This window comes from Dendrobium catenatum, unplaced genomic scaffold (genome assembly GCF_001605985.2).
Source record: "Dendrobium catenatum unplaced genomic scaffold, ASM160598v2 fragScaff_scaffold_1221, whole genome shotgun sequence".
Classification (NCBI taxonomy): Eukaryota; Viridiplantae; Streptophyta; class Magnoliopsida; order Asparagales; family Orchidaceae; genus Dendrobium; species Dendrobium catenatum.
In genome coordinates, this window is record NW_021319683.1 from 611,426 (window position 1) to 632,247 (window position 20,822).

General features: G+C 36.9%; 1 protein-coding gene across 1 annotated transcript; it reads left to right on the top strand.

Annotated features, from left to right (window-relative positions):
- Positions 1-16,724: 16,724 nt before the first annotated feature.
- Positions 16,725-18,874, top strand: LOC110115912 (glycine-rich protein 5-like). Its single transcript, XM_020849320.2, has 3 exons — positions 16,725-16,995; positions 17,032-17,233; positions 18,595-18,874. The coding sequence occupies exons 1-3, from the start codon at positions 16,725-16,727 to the stop codon at positions 18,872-18,874; spliced, it is 753 nt and encodes a 250-aa protein (XP_020704979.1).
- Positions 18,875-20,822: the final 1,948 nt, after the last annotated feature.

Here is a 20,822-nt window from a genome sequence, read left to right on the forward strand (position 1 = left end):
GAATATTCCTATGCACTTGAAAGTCAAATAAATGGGATGGTGACATTTTAAGCTGGCTGAAATCGGAGTTCGAATACTCTTGATTTTAATTTTTGAAACTTCAATTAGATTTTGCCTAGAGATTCATGCTTGATCAAGATAATTATCTAATGAGTGAATAAAGAAAAAGATTTCATTTTTTTGGTTGAACAACCAAATAATATTCTTAGATGTAAGCTTCTCAACTTTCATTTCGAAAATAGGAAGTATGGGCAAACTAATGGGCCTCAAAGATATTTTAATTTGAGGTGAAGATCGAAGCTGCTAATTAATTAATTAAATAATTAAATTGGCTTTTGTTTGTATATTCAATTTTCAGAGTGAGTCAATATACGTTAGAAGATTATTATATTATTAAATAAAAAATTTAAGCTAATGGTTATTGGTGAGTGTCTCTTTCACCACATTAAAAATTTAATTATTATTCTATATGAAATTATCATCAAGTATGATACATAAAAATTTAATAATATATTAAATTTTATATTAAGGCTCCATATAAAGAATATAATAGTATATAATCATTATTATTAATATATTACAATTTTTATTTAATATATTGTTTAATATAACTAGTGAGTCATATCCTGTTAAAATAAAATTTAAATTATGAAATAAGATTCATAATAATTTTAACTAAATGATAAAAAATCATTATTAAAATAACATTAAAAATAAAATTTATGTAAATTGAAATAAAATTATAGTAAGGATTAAATTTTTAGCATTTATATATTTTAACTTTAATTTAAATATTTTTATTTCTCAAATACGGAGATCTTCATTTAAATTTTCATCATCGAATTTGCAGCTATTTCTGGTTAGCTAAGCAAAAATGCGATTTAGCTTTTCAACATGCGATTTAAATTTTCAACGTGCGATTTAAATTTAAAAATTAAAGGATTCAAAAGAATAAGGCGCACATATCTTCTACCCATTTTATATAAAATTTGAAACCCTAAAGAAAGCTTAGCTAAGCAAAAATTTAACCCTAAATCACAGATCTACAATATATTTTAAACATTCGAAGCCTAAATGCATAAATCTATGCTTAGAACAAACAAATCTTCAAATACACTACACAAACAAAGAGTTTCACAAAAAAACCTACAAAACCACTTTGTAAATCACATATATTTACTTCTCTAAGAAAAATAAACAATAATCAACATAAATCTAACTAATTTAACATAAAAAATGCATAAAATAACTTCACATTACCTGATCCGGCGACGAACGGGCGGAGGCGGAGCAGCAAGATCTGGAAATGGCGAAGAGGAGAGTGTCTGATCGGGATCGGGAAAGGGAAAGGCGAATAAATGAGTTAAGCGTAAGTCGCCCCTTAACCCGGCGACTTATAAGTCGCCCGTTACGCGGGCGACTTATACTTAAGTCTGCCTTCGCCACATCAGCTGCCACGCTGTCGTTTGGTCGCACCTAAGTCGCCGTTTAAACGACCGACTTTGCCTATAATTAAAATTTTTTACGATCATGCTTAATCTTATAGTTTAATTATTAATGTTGCTTATTTCGAAAATTTACCCTACGTATTAAGTATCAATAATTGACTATAAGCAAAATTAATTTGAGATTATGTAGACTTTTGAATATCAGACCACATATATGTGTGGTTAATTATGTTGGAATAATAATGAAAATAAATATTAATTACGTGTATTTCTAAATTACAATGTTTTATTATTTTCACGACGAATTGTTGCATGAGAAAGGGCAACAAGTATCGACGGAGCCACTCTCCTATTGAAGCAATTATGAGATACTCTTTGTATTTAAAAATAAATGAAAATATAATTCAATTATAGAGAAAATAATAAAAAATTTAACATAATTAGGAAATTTACATATGTTTATTTATATTATTACGTCCTCTGACCGGACGTAGAGCTACGTTCGGCCGCCAATAATATGTCGCCACATGCTCTTACTCTTTACCGCGCGGCCCGAGGACTTGACCCGGACCGGAAACCGGGAATGCTATGTTCACGTATTGCGAGGTATTACTCAGTTTTGCTCGGTATTGCTAGGTATTGCTTGACAATAACGAAAAATACCGCTTTGTGAAGATAAATACCGAGTAATAACAATAAATACCGAGTTGTATCGAGTTTTTTCTTACCGAGTTTTTCTAGAAAAACTCGGTATTTGCTAGAAATACCGAGTTGTACCGAGTTTTTCTAAAAAACTCGGTACAACTCGATATTTCTCGGTATTACTCGGTATTTGTTATTGCCGAGCAAAATCGACCAATACCTAGCAAAATCGAGAAATACCGAGCCATCCTGGGTCCGTTCCAGGTCGGATTGTCGGGCCACGCGGTAAATAGTGATAATACATGGCGCGATTCTACTGGCGACCGAACGTAGAGCTACGTCCTGTGACCGGACCAAATAAAAGTTCTCGTTTGGGAAGGCTTTCTTATTGCTACTTAAAACACCTATTTAGTATAAAAAATTTGAATTTTTAGCTAGAAAGTTGCTTTAACAATCAATAAAAAAGTCAGTCTTAACTGAAGCGTTAATTGCAACATATGACTTAGTTTGTGATAGTTTTCTTTTTTGCTTTCTAAAGTAATTTCTTAGCACAAAATTGTTTTGAATTAGAAATTAATTGTTGTACTAAAAAAATACTTTAAAAAGTAGTAAGAAAGCTATTCAAACCGATCGAGATCTATATCATGTCATCATTATTACATATTTTATTATGGTTTGAGTGAGAATTAATTTTTTATAATTAATGATGAGGGTAGAACCAGCTTTTCTTTTAAGAGTAAGCTAAACACGAGTGAAGCATGCGTAACATTAGAGGAGAAATAGGAAAAAAAAATTAAAATTTAGGCAAATGTATTTATTGAAGAGGCAAAATAGAAAAATGATTATTCTATTAAGAAAAGAAATATCAAAGTTGGCCATTTGCTCTTCCTGAGCTCTCCTCAGTCCACCCCTAATTATTGATATTATTTTAGGAGGGCATATATTTCAACATTTATTGAACCTACTGCATGCATTGGAGTTAAAAGAGATATCTAATATAACATTTTCATTACTCATTCTAAAAAAATAATAATAAAAAACTAAAATAACTCTTACATATTTTCAATAAAATAATATGTAAATGTAGGTTTTTTTTTCTTGAGCTCTGTCTTCACCTTGTAAATTTATATGAAAATTGACCAGTAACTAATACTTCGTTTGGGACGGCTTTTTAAGAATTTTTGTACTAAAATTTTATTTTAAGAGCAATAAAAAAGTTGTCCCAAACGAAGCCTAAATCCATCCTAACAAAATGATTTTATTTTGGCATCTCAAAATTGAGGTAAATTTTCTTAAAGATTTGATGCGCTTTTGGGTGGACAACCCATTTAATCCTCACATACACCAACTACTTATATTTCTTGATTAGTTCGTCAATTTACTCTTTTACATTCTATTATTTTCATTGGCACATAGGATGTTATTTTGTTGATTATACAAAATTAAATTGAGGCAATTGAAGAAAATGATAAATTTCATCTTTAATATAATTTTATCTTTGGAACCTCCATTCTCAACAAGAAAAAGAAGTTGCATGGTTCAAGAAGTTAAAAGATGGAGGAAATTTATTTTTTTGTTTGATAAATTTTTTTAATGACATGGACAAAAGAATAATGTTTGAAGTCAAAATTAAATTGATTGATAAATATCTAACATTAAAATAAATATTTATGATGATTTTATTAATAATTAATATATAATATTTTTATTCTCTTATTTCTTTTCCACGGTGAATCTTCAAAAATATATTAAAATAAATAATCTTGTTGCGTGCTGGAGTATTCGCGGCGGTAGATAAATATATAGTTTAATGTCTTAGCATTGTACGAAGATCCAACACACAATCAGATAAGTGAGAGGGTCTAACATTTATGAGACACCAAAGTTTTTACGTGGAAAACCCCTGAAAAGGGGGAAAAATCACGGGGTCTGGCCCAATTTGAATGAAAATCCACTAATATTGCAGTTGATTACAAATGAGGCCATTCCTTGGGTGAAGACCTTAGTTTGATGTACATCTTATTGAGTATATTACATGATGTGAATACAAAGAGACATTGTTGACGTATTCATTTGATCGGAAGAACCGTAGTTGGTGGGCGACGTAAGTCAGGAGGATCGTAGTCGACTAGCGATGGAGGTTGGAAAGACTGTAATCGGTGAGTGACGTAAGTCAAAAGGACCATAGTCTACTGGTGATGGAGGTCGAAAGGATATTAGCCGGTGAGTGACGTAAGTCAGAAGGACCATAGTCGGCTGACGATGGAGGTCGGAAGGACAGCAGTCGGTGAGCGACGTATGTTAGAAGGATCGTAGTCGGCTGGCGACGGAGGTCGGAAGGACTTTAGTATGTGAGCGACATAAGTCAGAAGGACCATAGTCGGCTAGCGATGGAGGTCGGAAGGACTTTAGTCGGTGAGTGATGTAAGTCAGAAGAACATTAATCGGCTGGCAACGGAGATCGAAAGGACTGTAGTCGGTGAGCGACATAAGTCAGAAGGATCGTAGTCGGCTGGCGACAGAGGACAGAAGGACTTTAGTTGGTGAGTGATGTAAGTCAGAAGGACCGTAGTTTGCTGGCGATGGAGGTCGGATGGACTGTAGTCAATGAGCGATGTAAGTCAAAAGGACCGTAGTCGGCTGGCGACAGAGGTCGGAAGGACTCTAGTCGGCTAGGAATCCAGTAATGGATAGAAATCCAGCATCAGATAAATTTATTACAAAAATCTAACGACGGACAGAAGTCTGGTGTCGAGTAGAAATTTGGCGACCAGTGGAGGTTCGACGTTGGGTAGAAGTCCAACGTCAATTGGAGGCTAAGGAGAACTCCGGCGTCACTTGGAGTTTGGGTGTGTGGGCCTCCGAAGGAAAGCCCGGGTCCAGCAGGCTCGACTCGACCTACTGAACATATTGGAGGGGGTTCAGGGGTCTAACTTGGTCAATTTGACCAAGTCAACTGTTCGATCCCGATTCTGGGCAAAATCGAGGTCAACAGGGTGAAACTCCGGCGTCACTTGGAGGGTAGGCAGAATTCCAGCATCACTTGGAGGTCGGGCGGAATTTTGGTGTCAGTTGGGCAGAGTTTCGGCGTCGAGCGAAACTACGGCGGTGGTCGAGGAGGAGTTTCTTCCCTCCTAATCTTTTATTTTCCTCTTCTTCCTTCCTTCTTGCTTGGGCCCCCTTTCAAGAGAAATGAGGGGTCTATTTATAAATTTTCTGGAGAGGCATGGCCCGTAAATAGATGAGAGATCAGGGGAGAATATGGAGTGGTTTAGATGAACGCCTGATATTCAATCCTTCGATTGTGAACAATTTATCAGGCATTTGAAGATCTTAATGACTTCAGAATTTGGCTATCTTGGGCTCGTTGGATTTGTCTCGTCGAGCCGCTCAATTCGACTATAAGCCCATCATGTTTAAAAATCGTTTGGTAATCCAAATTGTGGTTTGAACCTCCAATAGCAATTCAGGTCCTTGATTTGGACTCATTTGAGCTCGGATTTAGTCAAATTTGGTGTAGTTGGGTTTGTATTTTCGAGCCGCTTAGTTTGACTGTAAGTTTGCTGAAATCAGAGTTTAGGTGACCCCGAATTTAACTTGTAAAGTTTATGACATGATTTTTACCTAAAGATTCGTGCCCGATCAAGATAATTTTTTGATAACATATCAGTTGCCGCCCTATTTTCGGACGTCGAAACTCCAGGAGTTCGAAAATATATGCATCGATATTTCACATTGACTGAATCGCAAAAAAATTACGTTCCAAAAATTAAAATCTTGCTCAAACTTGTTCATAGAGGGCCCGTTGAGTTTCAAAAGTGTCAAAATTGAGTCCGTAACGTAGAAAAATATGTCCGGGGATCCCAAAAATGTTTGATTTAGACCGTCCGGGCCGAAAATCAGGCCCGGACATGCTCAGGCGGTCGAGCCGGTCGGCTGGTTGGCCGAGCAGTTGGCCGGCCGGCACCCGCCGCCGGTGGCGCCCGCGCAGCCCGCAAATAGACGTGCCCCTTGGGGAGCACGGTTCTATGGCCGACGATTGTATAATTTTTTTTTTAAATTTTGTGGGACCCATATGAAATTTTTAAATAAAAAAAATCCCTAAAAATAAAAAAAAATAAAAAAAAATTCCAAAAAAATAGAAAAATCAAGAAAATTCCACAAAATTCTAGAGAATTCCGAAATGTTCTTTTCTTCTCCAAAAATGCTATAAATACCCCAAGGCCAAGGAAAAATTTGCACATTAAAATTTCAGGTCCGAGCAAGGCAACTGGAATGGAGTTCGATCAGAATGTCAGACGAATCCTTTCACTATGGATGCCTGGGGCGTCACAATTGGTATCAGAGCAAGTGTAGTGAAAGGATTTGATTGATAGTTTGATAGAATGGATTGTTTCAAGTGTATCGTTTTGCATACATATTGAATGACATGTGATTGACTGGATTGTGTGATTTGTATGGATTCCGACGAGTTTTGATTTTGATTTTGATTTTGATTCGAATTGATTTTGATTTGAGTTTTGATTGGACGGATTTGCTTTGTATCGATTTTGCATTCGATCCCTTAAGGGAAATGTCGAGGACGACATTTTTTTTTAGGTGGGTAGATTGTAAAACCCTTCAAAAAGCTGATTTTTTTTAGTGCAGTTCGTCTGTACGAACTGGATTTAGTACTGGACGAACTGAAGAAATTTGTGAAGAAATCTGCCATTTTCGTCTGTACGAACCTGGAGCAGTCGGGACGATCCGTCTGTACGAAATCTGTCCAGAGAGCAAGTCGCCCGGGACGAATTTGGATTTCGTCTGTACGAAATTTGTCCAGAGAACCCATCGTACCAGGACGAAATTTGGATCGTCCAGGACGATCAGTGTTAATAAATATCGGATTTTAGATATTTTGGATTCATTTTGGAGAGAGAGAGAAGGCAAGAGAGAGAAAGAGAAGGAAGAGAAGAGGAAGCTTGGTTTTGGAGCCCGTGGAGCGCTTTTCGTCCGACGACGCTGTTAGAAGATTTGTTTGTCTCGCTGTAAGGACTCCGAACCCTATTTCTGTTTTCGAAGATTTTGTATTTTGATCGAGTTGTGCTCTGTTTTGTGTTTTTGTAGTCGAACTTTTGACCTGATTTTGTATTGACACGACTTTCACCGCACAACTTTTAGTATGTTATAGATATGATTATTGTACACGATTTGACTGTATTCTACGAAGATTTTACCGGTCGGAATTGATTCTACGCGATTTTAATTGAATAGAAAATTATCAGGACTTGATTTGATTTGGATTCTATAGATTGATAGTCTTGCATTGATGCCGTGGTTATTCTGTTGTAATTTGGAGAAATTCAGAATTTGTCTTTTTGCAGGATTTTTGTGTAAATTCGATAGACTACTGTTACTCTGCCCGATTTTTGTATGATTCCTGATTTGACTGAAATTGATAGATTGAATCGATATGCCTATGATTATTGATATGATTGCTCTAATATTGATTATTGATTGCTTATTGATACTGAAACATGTATAACCTGGTTGAACATTGGTTGGAGATGATACCTGTACAGGATGGTGGGCCAACGGGCTTTCCTTTAAATCATAGATTATGGATCATGGATCATGGAGGGAGTTATAAGGAGTTTTATACGCCGACGGGCGGCCGACGGGCAAAAGAGTGACGACTCTTCTTGATAGAACCAACGTATAGACATCTACAACAGCAATACGGATTCTACAACAGCAACATAGCCAGCGTTTGTGCTTGTCTAGTAAGACCATTGAATGATATACATCGATTTATTGATTTCCGATTGAAATTATCGAATTGATTTCTTATCGTACGGATTCATTGATTTCATTGATTGATCATTGAGCATTGCTACTACTATTGATTATTGATCATTGATATTGATATGGACATGGACGGCATAGATTCATAGACTCATTGATACCATTGATGCTTCATCGATTTGACTTGCTGCTGCTATTGATTTATCGTACGGATTCATTTGATTGATTGATTTGACGGATTTATTGATTTTATTATTGATCTTATTGCTTTATCGTATTGATTTTCCGATTGATTTTACCGACTTGATACTAGAGATTTGCTTTGATAACTAGATTGGTTCGATACGATTGATTTGATTGATCAACGGTTTCTCTTGAAGATTTCACGTACTGATTGATTGAGCTGGATTTATCGATTCGCCTGCCGCTGCATTGACTGGCTTTATTGACTATTGGATTTCCGTATTGCATAGATTCATTGACCATTGACTGATATGATTTGATTGACTGACATGCATATTGATAGCATAGCCGTGCTTTGATTTCAGTTATAGGTATTAGGTGACCTGCTGGGCTTTGTAAAGCTCATTATATGTGGTTGATATTTTCAGGTCAGGGCAAGGGAGCAGAAGATAGGAATTGATCCAGATCTTCAGGTTTTTATCTTTTGATTGATAGTGATTCTTTTGTACTCAGGATAGATTTCAGAACTGGTGATTGTAGTGTAGTTCCTGAGTATTGTACATGACTTTTGAGATATGAATCGACTTGTATATTGAGGCTTTAAATTTTATAGATGTTTGATAGACTGCTTAATTGAAGGTTTTAGATAACTCTGGTAAATTGTTTGGGAATTGATTGACATTCTTTCCAAGTTAGATCTTGGGGCATCACAGAAGCTATCTTCTTAATAGACAACCCTTGACAAAAAAAGATTAATTTCCGCTTATATGCGAGGATGATTTGAGAAGATCTAAATGTAATAGTATTCAAGAGGAGAACTAGAAGTGACGATTAGACTGGGAGAATTTTGATGATGTTCGAGAAGAAGTCCGTCAGTAATAAATAACTGAGTTAAAGTTCGTTGGCAGTCAACGATCAAGTGGAGAGCATGAAGGAGAGAGTTGGATGGCGTGCTACTATCAATAGTTTGAGCGAGAAGGAGATGATGGTAGATATGAAGTAAAGGACCAACGGCGAATATTGGGTGAAGGGACGATGATGACGGTGGTCCAATTGTATTCTATAAAGATAATAAGCATACATATGAAATTTTGTCGACATCATATATCCATGATTCAACGAGCCAAAGCAGTATACTATGTTAGTCGTCTGATGACACATGTATAGTGTTAACTGAGTTAGGGTCTGATGAAGATCAAATTGTAATCCTTCTTTGAAGAAGAAGTTGTAGGACATGCTTCAATGTTCAGTAGAGAAGATGTCAATAGAATCTGCCAAAGATATTTGACCTTTTTGAAGTTGTTTGATGATTATAAATTATACATATGATGCAGATATACTTTTAATTTCAAATTCTTACAAAAATGAACTTGATGTATAATTTTTTATAATGTAACTTCAATGGTATTTTATATGAATGAAGTTGAGAATTTATCCTTTGAAGAAAGTTGAATTGTTTTTGCATCTTTGAGGCATACTTTGATATATTGCAAAATATACTTTTTTGAGGTTTTTTAGCCTACAAAGAATCTTTGTGGAAGATGTTAGGAGAATCCATCAAGAATTGAGACCTATTCAATGTTGTATGTCAGAGCTTTACTCGATGAAGTTAACCTGTGTGAAAGAGGTCGAGAGAGTCCACCAAGGATGTGAGACCTATCCGAGATTGTATGTCAAAGACTTTGCTCGACGATGTTAACCTATATAAAAGAGGTCGAGAAAATTCATCAAAGATGTAAGACCTATCTGAGGTTGTATGTCGGAACCATTGTTCGACGACGTTAACTTGTATAAAAGAGGCCGAGAGAATCCATTTAGGATGTAAGACCTATCCGAGGTTGTATGTTGAATCCTTTGCTCGATGACGTTAACCTGTATGAAAAAGGTCGAGAGAATCCATAAATAATGTAAGACTTATCTAAGGTTGTATGTCGGAGCCTTTCCTAGATGATGTTATCCTGCATGGAAGAGATCGAGAGAATCCATCAAGAATGTGAGACCTATCTGAGGCTGTATGTCGGAGCCTTTACTGGATGACATTAACATGTATGAAAGAGGTCGAGAGAATCCACCATGAATGTAAGACCTATCCGAGGTTGTATGTCGGAGCCTTTGCTAGATGACATTAACATGTACGTTAGAGGTCGAGAAAATCCACCAAGGATGTGAGACCTATCCGAGGTTGTATGTTGGAGCCTTTGCTCGATGACATTAACATGTACGAAAGAGGTCTAGAGAATCCACCAAGGATGTGAGACATGTCCGAGGTTGTATATCGAAGCCGTTGCTCGACGACATTAACCTGTACGAAAGAGGTCGAGAGAATTCACCAAGGATGTGAGACCTATCCGAGGTTGTATGTCGGAGCCTTTGCTCAACGACGTTAACCTGTATGGAAGAGGTCGAGAGAATCCACCAAGGATGTGAGACCTATCCGAGGTTATATCTCGGAGCCTTTGCTCGACCACGTTAACTTGTGTGGAAGAGGTCGAGATAATCCACCAAGGATATGAGACCTATTCGAGGTTATATATCGGAGCCTTTGTTCGACAACATTAACTTATGTAGAAGAGGTTGAATCAAATCCCCCTGAGATTGATTTTGCTTTGATTTGGAGGGGGAGAACGCCGCGTGTATCCTGAATCAAAAGTAAAGAAGGGTTTATCTTTAGACCGTTATTGTCTTTTTGAGGTCGAGATTAAGACATTGTCCAAGGAGTAGAAGTCCAGCAAGGGACTATATAAAGCTTAAAATTGATTAGAAGTATCCTTGCATTTGCTCGGATTTTCCTGAAATATCATCTTGATGTTAAAAGTATTGGATGATCTATTTGACTATGGTTGGATTTAAAGTTGTGCCAAAGTCCGCATCCGATTCTTATGAAATTGATGCTATGAGTGATCTTATGAGATTGGAGCACTAATTGCCCCCCAGTCGGGAATCACGTTTTGCACAAATTACGTCAAACTATTACGTCATGGAGTATTCACGGCGGTAGAGAAATATATAGTTTAGCATCTTATCATCGTATGAAGATCCAGCACATAATCAAATAGGTGATAGGGTCTAGCATTTATGAGATACGAAAGTTTTTAAGTGGAAAACCCAAGAAAATGGGGAAAATTGTGGGCCCTAGCCCAATTTGAATGAATCCGCTAATATTGCAATTGATTATAAATGAGGCCATTCCTTGGGTGAAGACCTTAGTTTTATGTACATATTATTGAGTACATTACATGATGTGAATACAAAGAGTCATTGTTGATGTATTCATTTGGTCGGAAGAGTCGTAGTTGGTGGGCGACGTAAGTCAGGAGGACTGTAGTCAACTGGTGACAGATGTCAGAAGGATCGTAGTCGGTGAGCGACGTAAGTCAAAAGGATTGTAGTCGGCTGGCGAGGGAGGTCGGAAGGACTTTAGTCGGTGAGCGACATAAGTCAGAAGGATCGTAGTCGGCTGGTGATGGAGGTCGGAAGGACTGCAGTCAGTGAGCGACGTAAGCCAGAAGGACCATAGTCGACTGGCGATAGAGGTCGGAAGGACTGTAATCGGTGAGCGACATAAGTCAGAAGGATCGTAGTCGGCTGACAATGGAGGTCGGAAGGACGACTTTAGTCGGTGAGTTATGTAAGTCAGAAGGACCGTTGTTGGCTAGCGACAGAGGTTGGAAGGACTATAGTCGGTGAGTGACATAAGTCAGAAGGGTCGTAGTCGGCTGGCGACGGAGGTCGGAAAACTTTAGTCGGTGAGTGACGTAAGAAGGACCGTAGTCAGCTGGCGATGGAGGTCGGAAAGATTGTAGTCGGTGAGCAACATAAGTCAGAAGGACCGTAGTCGGCTGACGACGAAGGTCAGAAGAACTGTAGTAGGGTAGAAATCTAGTAATGTATACAAATACAACATCAGATAAATGTCCTGCAAAAATTTAACGACGGACAGAAGTCCGGCGTCGGGTAGAAATCTGATAACCAGTGGAGGTCTGACGTCGGGTAGAAGTCCAACGTTAGTTGGAGCCCGAGGAGAACTTCAGCGTTAGATGGTATTTAGGAAGAACTCCGGAGTCACTTGGAGTTCGGGTGAAACTACGGTGTAACTTGGAAGTCAGGAGGAATTCCAGCGTCACTTGGAGGTCGGGCGGAATTCTGGCATCACTTGGGCGGAGTTTCCGGCATCTTCTCCTCTTCTTCCTTCATTCTTACTTGGTCTATTTATAGATTTTTTGAGTGGCATGGCCCATAAATAGATGAGAGATCAGAGGCGAATATGGAGTGGTTCAGATGAATGGCCGATATTGAATCCTTTGATCGTAGACAGTTTATCAAGCATTTGAACGTCTTAATGACTTCAGAATTTGGCGATCTTGGGCTCGTTGGATTCTTCTAGTCGAGCTGCTCGATTCGATTATAAGTCGGTCATGTTTGGAAACCGTTTGGTAACCCAAATTGTGGTTTGAACCTTCCAACAGCACTTCGGGTTCTTGATTTGGACTCATTTTGGCTCGGATTGAGTCGAATTTGGTGTAATTGGGTTTGTATTTATGAGACGCTCAATTTGACTGTAAGTTTACGGAAATCGGAGTTCAGGTAACCCCAGATTTAATTTTTGAAATTTATGGCTTGATTTTTACCTCAAGATTCGTGCCCGATCAAGATAATTTATTGATAACATATCAAAACTAAATGTATAATCAAATATCCAAAAAATTAGGTTCAAGAAAAGTCAGCCCAGTTCAAGCTAACTTGGAGTTGTTCAAGCGAAGTCGACCCAATTTGCTATATCTCAACTATATAGAAAATTACCTCAAGCAGGTAACTATGACTTATGAACTTGCTCTAAACAAATATGTACAACCTATCAATTAGGCCCTAACAACTACTCAAGTGGGCAAGATATTTCATATGAAAAATTGTTGATTGGTTATTCGACTATTTATTGACTATATATATATATATATATAAAGTCAACAACTTCTTATTAGCTAATGGACATGTTTTATAAGTTGAGCATTCTAATTGTGCTAGATAATTCCTAAATTCATATCTTAAATTTTATATAGTTGTATATGTAGCTAGTTTTATGATGCTCAAGCTCTAACCTAGTGAGCTTAATCTTTACAATTTTATGTACTCAACAAAGTCCTATAAAAGGTCATGGTTGGATACCCATGCTCTAAGCTGGCGGGCTTCGCCCACTCATGCCAACCCATGGTGACTTTTGGGATATCAAACCCACCCATACCCATCAACTTTCCACTCTTTTTAAACGTAGTTCACCACAGTGCGATGGCTTTATGGCTTGTTGCCCTTGTTATGATTGCAAACTTTCAAGTTGCATATCAAAATTTACCGTAGTCACAGCACGGTTCAGTGATGCACAATGCATAGTGAGATTTACAGTAATATACGATATACGGTGATTAATAATGTAAATTAGTTTTATTCCCCAATATTAAGTACCCACCTATATCCATGCACCCACGAGGCCTCGGACCACTGCAAGAAAATGCACTATTAATGGCAAATGGAATCCACTAGTAACAATCAAAATACATCAGAAATATCATCTTTCCACACATTTCCGATGTAAAATTGTCTGATGGTAATTTATGCATTGTAAGAAAATATTGGCGTAAATTTTTTGCCAGAGATATTTTTGGCGGTTCTTCCGACAGAATGCCAGCAAAAAAAGACCATTCGACGCTTTTATCGTTGATGTATTTCAGCATAATATGCATCGGTATTTTCACCGGATAGAAGACACCAAAAATACCGACGCAAAATCAACCGGTATTACTAGTGCATATTTTCGTCAGCAATCGCGTAGTATCATATTACCAGCGTTGTTTCTGGAAGATTATCCGCCGGAAACCTGTAGCGTAAACAAAAAATAATATTAATAACATTCCTCCTTTTAAAACTGATTTCACAATTAAACCTTCATAAAAATAATACAAAAATACTATATACATTTATACAGCTACTTCAGATAAATAACATCACCAATTACATTATCAAATATAACCAAGAAAAATATCATCAACAAATATCAAATACTAAAAAAAGTCAAGATGTCCAATAAACAAATAACTAAACATGTCCAAAAACACATAAATATAGATATCCACATCAGTAAAATAAATAACATCTATGACTCTAATTTTTGTCTCCTCCTCAGTTGATGCGCATAAATCTAACCTTATATTTCTTGATTCTGAGGCAAAGGTGGGATGTGTAATAAAACATTCTTGTGAGATATATTATTTATGTCATCTCATATCTGCAACAGATCTCATGGATGCTTATAACTATTATAATCTATGAATTATGGGTAAGTAAAATAACCTATTTGTTGGTACTTACTTCAACTTTCTTTTTGTGATAGATTTTGGTTTAAATCTCGATGAGTTGCAATAACGGCATGCAATATCTAAATTGATCATCTTTATAGAATAACATGCATTCATTGACACAATAATTTATCTTTGTGTATGTCAAACCAAGTTTGAAAATCAACTTTTTAGTTCGATAAAAATCTATATGAATTATGTTATCTACTAGATTGGTTTCTTTGATCAGTCAAATAAATTGATTAAAATATTTATGAGTGACATTATATTCTGCCTTGATGCTTAACATCTTAACAGTAATGGATAAATCTTAGTGAGTGGTGCATCCCTTTCATATTGATTGTTGGGAAGCATGCAACAAATCATAAAAATATCATTCTTCTTTATTATGTGACTCTTATGTATATTAATTGTTCAAATTTTGCTCCGCTTGCATCATGAATTAAAACTCATCAAGATTAAATCGAATATTTTCTTCCTCATATATATTAGTAACTGTCAATAGGCCGCATCGAGAATCGAAATGTGGTTCATACTCACTATGAGAAGTTTAATACCAATATTCTGGCATGAAGCCTCGGCAGTACAAATCAACAGTTACATCATCTGGGTTAAGGTGCATCTGATTTTTATGTTTAAAACATGAGCAATGAAACTTTTCATTTGAGATAAAGCTGGGCATTTAAGAATTTGTTTAAATTAAAATATTCACCCATCTAATGAACTCATCCGTTAATATCTTTCGTCCTTGCACCAATCAATTATACATCCAATTTATGTGAGTTCTGATATCCATAATATAACCTGCATATAATATGCATATATTAGATAATTTTGTAATATTTATTGAAGAAAAATACAAATAGTCTTAACCTGCTCGGAAGGCCATCATTTTAAGTGACCAAATCATCCAAGGTGACATTCTCTAATCTTATCTTTCACTGGAGCTACTCCAACCTTCTCACATATATATTATTTTTATATCATGTCTATAATCAAATATGCCCAATACATTCCTCTACGTCCACACAACAACACCCAATGCATTCCTGATCTACGTCCACACAACAACGCTCAATGCATTTTACTCAAATTCATGATATATATATACACACACAACAAGCCCAACGCATTCCTCTACTTCAACCATCAACCTTGAATTATACTAATAATATCCCCATTTATTTCACCATAACTCTTAATAATGTATATTTTTATTAATGACTTGATCATCAAAAAGCACAATCCTCTCATTAAAACTATTTTTTTACAAAAATTACACTCCAATATACCTCTCTTGCAAATGTATAATAAGAACATTCAAACTCAAGGTGATGAGTATACCTTCCCTTATCGGTGGCGTTCGGGGCTGCTTTTGGCGAAAGTTGGCGAGGGTTCGGTTGGGGGAGCTCTTGGACGCGATGAACAAGTGCTCGCCGGTTGGATGTCGGGGTAACTCGCGAACTTGAGCGAAGGGAGGCCGAATTCGGGGCTTTGAAACTTAGCGAGGAGAGGGGCGATCTCGCAGCGCCGGCGCAGCTGTTGGACGCACAACAATCCTCTGACGCGAGAGAGAAAGAAATGAGAGAAGTCGTCTTGTGGAGGTCGAAATAGGGCTTTAATCGACGCAATTTCCAACGTATTATCCACCGCAGAATAAAGATGCCGGAAATGATTCGTCGAGTTTAAGTAAGCTGGCGCACTATGCGCCGGTAAAGCCGTTGGTATCTACTGATGGAAAATGCTCCGTACAAGTAAGAAATGTAGGCGAAAAGCCAGAGGAATGTGCATTGGTATCTCTATGACGGATATTTTGCCGGATAATGCGCCGTTAAATTACCGGCGAAACTTCCGCCGGTACATGTGCCGGTATTACCGCGTAAAAATCTTCTGTCATAAAGTCCGACGGTAATGACGCATTTTCCTGTAGTGGGCATACCCATACCTAAGTGATTGGGTGTGGGTACCAAATACGTACAGGGCTCTAGTACTCAAACTTATTTCTCGATCTAGAATCCTCTCTCTCCCCCCTATGATTTGGTGTGATTCTATAACAATTTTAAATTAAAGTCAAAGGTATTAATCGGATCTCTAAAGAAAAAATGGCCAATTAGACACTTTTTTAGCCTCATGAGTTACTTGATCACGAGTAGATAACGTGCATGATATTAATGCAAGTATGAAATAATAGACCAGTAAGGGCATCAATCTTTCTTTACTTCTCCAAAGTCTTTTGACTATATATATATAACAGAAGCTGTCAGGGTTTGCAAGCAAAAGTCGTGGTTCATTAATTTCACATAGTAGAGATTGGTAGTTGATGGATGCGAGCGCATTAATTCTAATAAAAATTATGATTTTCGTCGGCCATCTTCCCATGCAGAAAGCATTATATATAAGTCTGTGCCTCCGCTTAGCTCAAATCACTGAAGCTGAGAGTCTACTTCCCAACATGGGAAAGAGTAATAGTTGTGGAAGTAGAATCTTCTTTCTCCTTGCTCTTCTGGCCTCCCTTCTGTTGGCTTCCTCGGCAAGCAGGAAGCTTTCAGCGGGTAATGGCGGCCTCGAGGAGCAGAAGTGGTTCCATCATGGTTTAGGTGGGGCTGGGGGCGGCTTTGGCGGCGGAGCTGGTGGGGGACTTGGGGGTGGCGGTGGGCTTGGAGGCGGTGGAGGTGGTGGGTTGGGTGGCGGTGGTGGTTCTGGTGGTGGGTTCGGTGGTGGAGCCGGTGGAGGAGCTGGAGCTGGAGGAGGGCTCGGAGGCGGCGGCGGAGGTGGATTTGGTGGTGGTGGCGGTTCCGGCGGAGGGATTGGTGGTGGATCAGGTGGAGGGTTTGGTGGTGGAGCCGGTGGAGGATCCGGCGGCGGCGGCTGTGGAGGCCGGCGTCGGCGGCGGTGGGCTAGGTGGCGGTGGAGGAGGTGGGTTCGGAGGCGGAGGTGGTGGGGGTGCAGGTGGAGGAGTTGGTGGAGGCTTCGGAAGCGGCGGCGGGGCAGGCGGCGGGGTAGGTAGTGGTGGAGGTTTGGGTGGAGGTGGAGGCGGCGGCGCCGGTGGCGGTGGCGGTATTGGAGGTGAACTGCCGTAGAAGGAAGACGTGATCTAATATGTATTAAGTATCAATAATTGACTATAAGCAATATTGATTTGAGATTATGTAGACTTTTGAATATCAGTCCACATATATGTGTGGTTCATTGTCCTATTTAGCCTGCTTTGTTCTCTAATAATTATGTTGGAATAATAATGAAAAGAAATATTAATTACGTGTATTTCTAAATTACAATCTTTTCACAACGAATTGTGGCATGAGAAAGGGCAACACGTATCGACAGAGCCACTCTCCTATTGAAGCAATTATGAGATACTCTGTGTATTTAAAAAAAATGAAAAAAATGAAAATATAATTCAATTATAGAGAAAAAAATAAAAAAAAATCAACATAATTAAGAAATTTACATATGTTTATTTAGGCTCGTTTGGGACGGTTTTCTTATTGCTTCTTAAAACAACTATTTAGTATAAAAATTTGAATTTTTAGCATCAATAAAAAAGTCAGTCTTAAATGAAGTCTTAATTGTTTCATATGACTTAGTTTGAGATAGTTTTCTTTTTGCTTTCTAAAGTAATTTTTTAGCACAAAATTTTTTTGAATTAAAAATTAATTGTTGTACTAAAAAAATACTTTAGAAAGTAGTAAGAAAGCTATTCAAACCGAGAACTATATCATGTCATCATTATTACGTATTTTATTATGGTTTGAGTGAGAATTAATTTTTTATAATTAATGATGAGGGTAGAACCAGCTTTTCTTTTAAGAGTAAGCTAAACACAAGTGAAGCATGCGTAACATTAGGGGAGAAATAGGAAAAAAAATTCTTATTTTTTAGGCAAATGTATTTATTGAAGAGGCAAAATAGAAAAAAAAGATATTCTATTAAGAGAAGAAATATCCAAGTTGGCCAGTTGCTCTTCTTGAGCTCTCCCTAAGGCTTTGTTTGGGGTGGCTTTTTTATTGCTTCTTAAAGCAACTTTTTAGTTCAAAAAGTAAAAATTTTGTACTAAGAAGTTGCTTCATAAAGCAGTAAGAAAGCCGTCCTAAACGAAGCTTAAGTCTGCCCCTAATTATTGATATTATTTTAGGAACAGGTGGAGGGTATGGAAGTGGATCAGGTGGAGGGTATGGTGGTGGTTCCAGCGGAGGGATTGGTGGTGGATCAGGTGGAGGGTATGGTGGTGGAGCCGGTGGTGGAGCCGGTGGAGGATCCGGCGACGGCGGTGGGCTAGGTGGTGGCGGGGGAGGTGGGTTCGGAGGCGGAGGTGGTGAGGGCGTAGGTGGAGGAGCTGGTGGAGGCTCTGGAAGCGGTGGCGGGGCAGGCGGCAGTCTAGATAGTGGTGGAGGTTTTGTGGGGGTGGAGGAGGCGGCGCCGGTGGCGGTGGCGGTGTTGGAGGTGGACTGCCGTAGAAGGAAGGCATGATATAATACGTATTAAGTATCAATAATTGACTATAAACAATATTAATTTGAGATTCTGTAGACTTTTGAATATCAGTTCACATATATGTGTAGTTCATTATCCTATTTAGCCTGCTTTGTTCTCTAATAATTATGTTGAATAATAATGAAAATAAATATTAATTATGTGTATTTCAAAGGTTCATTTGGAATGATTTTTTTATTGTTTTTTGAAATAATTTTTTAGTAAAAAATAATTTTTACTAAGAAATTTTATTACATATTTTATTATGATTTGAGTGAGAATAAACACGAGTGAAGCATGGTAACATTCGGGGAGAAATAGGACAAAAAAATTTAAAATTTAGGCAAATGTATTTATTGAAGGGGCAAAATAGAAAAATGATTATTCTATTAAGAAAAGAAATATCAAAGTTGGCCATTTGCTCTTCCTGAGCTCTCCTCAGTCCACCCCTAATTATTGATATTATTTTAGGAGGGCATAGATTTCAACATTTATTGGAGTTAAAAGAGATATCTAATATAACATTTTCATTACTCATTCTAAAAAAATAATAATAATAAAAAAAATTACTCTTACATATTTTCAATAAATAATATGTAAATATAGGTTTTTTTGTTCATGACTCATGAGCTCTGCCTTCACCTTGTAAATTTATATGACAAATTGACCGGTAACTAATACTTCGTTTGGGACGGCTTTCTAAGAATTTTTGTACTAAAATATCATTTTAAGAGCAATAAAAATGTTGTCCCAAACGAAGCCTAAATCTATCCTAACAAAATGATTTTATTTTGGCATGACAAAATTGAGTAAATTTTCTTAAAGATTTGATGCGCTTTTCGGTGGACCACCCATTTAATGCTCACATGCACCAACTACTTAAATTTCTTGATTAGTTCGTCAATTTATTCTTTATATTCAATAATTTTATTGGCACATAGGATTTTATTTGGGATGACAACAATTATAAAATTATTATGAGGAAAGCAACTTAACTATTTTGATTGTAAAAACAGCTTTTCATCATATATTTTTGAGAAAATAATGAGAGAGCAATTATAAAATAAAATTATGATTGTTATACGAAAAATAAAACTAAGAGAAAGTTGTCTCAAAGAGGCCTTCAGTACACCTCTTTGTATGAGCTGAACATTAATCATATAACTAAGCAATTAATCAATTGAAGTAAGGCTTAGGAGCCACTTAAAAACTTCTCTAATTATCACCAAATTATTATTTATAACTATTTTTCTTCATTTTATTTAGCAGTTCTTTCTAATATTTATGAATTTAATAATTGCTATTTTAAAATTGATTAAAATAAGGTCCTCATTATTAATGTTGAAAAGATTTTTATTAGACTTATGAAGTAATCACTTGCTATTGATTTGCTAAAACTAAGGTTTCATTTGGGACGGTTTTCTTATTGTTTCTTAAAATATTTTTTTAGTACTAAAAAATTATTTTAAAAAGCAGCAAGAAAGCTAGTTGTACGTCCTAAATGAAGCCTAAGTTTAGTGGCACTTTAATCAATGGAATAAAAAATTTTATTGTCAACGGTAAGATCTGAAATTAGTAGTTTTCAAAATAATTAATTGCAATATTAAATAGATATTACTCTTTTTGGATCATGTGAGTAACATGCCATCATATCTAATAAAAAAGGTTGGTCACCATTTCGTTTATGAAAGCTCATAATAACTACAATGTACTAAATACTTACCCCTTGCCACAATTATTTAGGCTACACAATTGTTCTTCATAATATTAAGAAAATTAGTTAAGCATATTTAGGCTACTACTGCATATTGTGATGCCGTTGATCATTATGATCGATGGATTACATTACAGAAAAATCGTCCATTACCGACAGACTATTTTCCAACGGCTTTTCGATGGATAAAGATGAAATATTTCCGACCAATTTTTAGGAAGATTTTCTGTC

Excerpts from the sequence above, each read along its gene's own strand:
- LOC110115912 (XM_020849320.2), top strand. The coding sequence starts at position 16,725 with ATGGATGCGAGCGCATTAATTCTAATAAAAATTATGATTTTCGTCGGC. Across the intron at positions 16,996-17,031 it reads GCAGAAGTGGTTCCATCATG|CTGGTGGGGGACTTGGGGGT; the intron begins GTTTAGGTGGGG and ends TTGGCGGCGGAG. Across the intron at positions 17,234-18,594 it reads GGTGGTGGATCAGGTGGAGG|CGGAGGGATTGGTGGTGGAT; the intron begins GTTTGGTGGTGG and ends TGGTGGTTCCAG.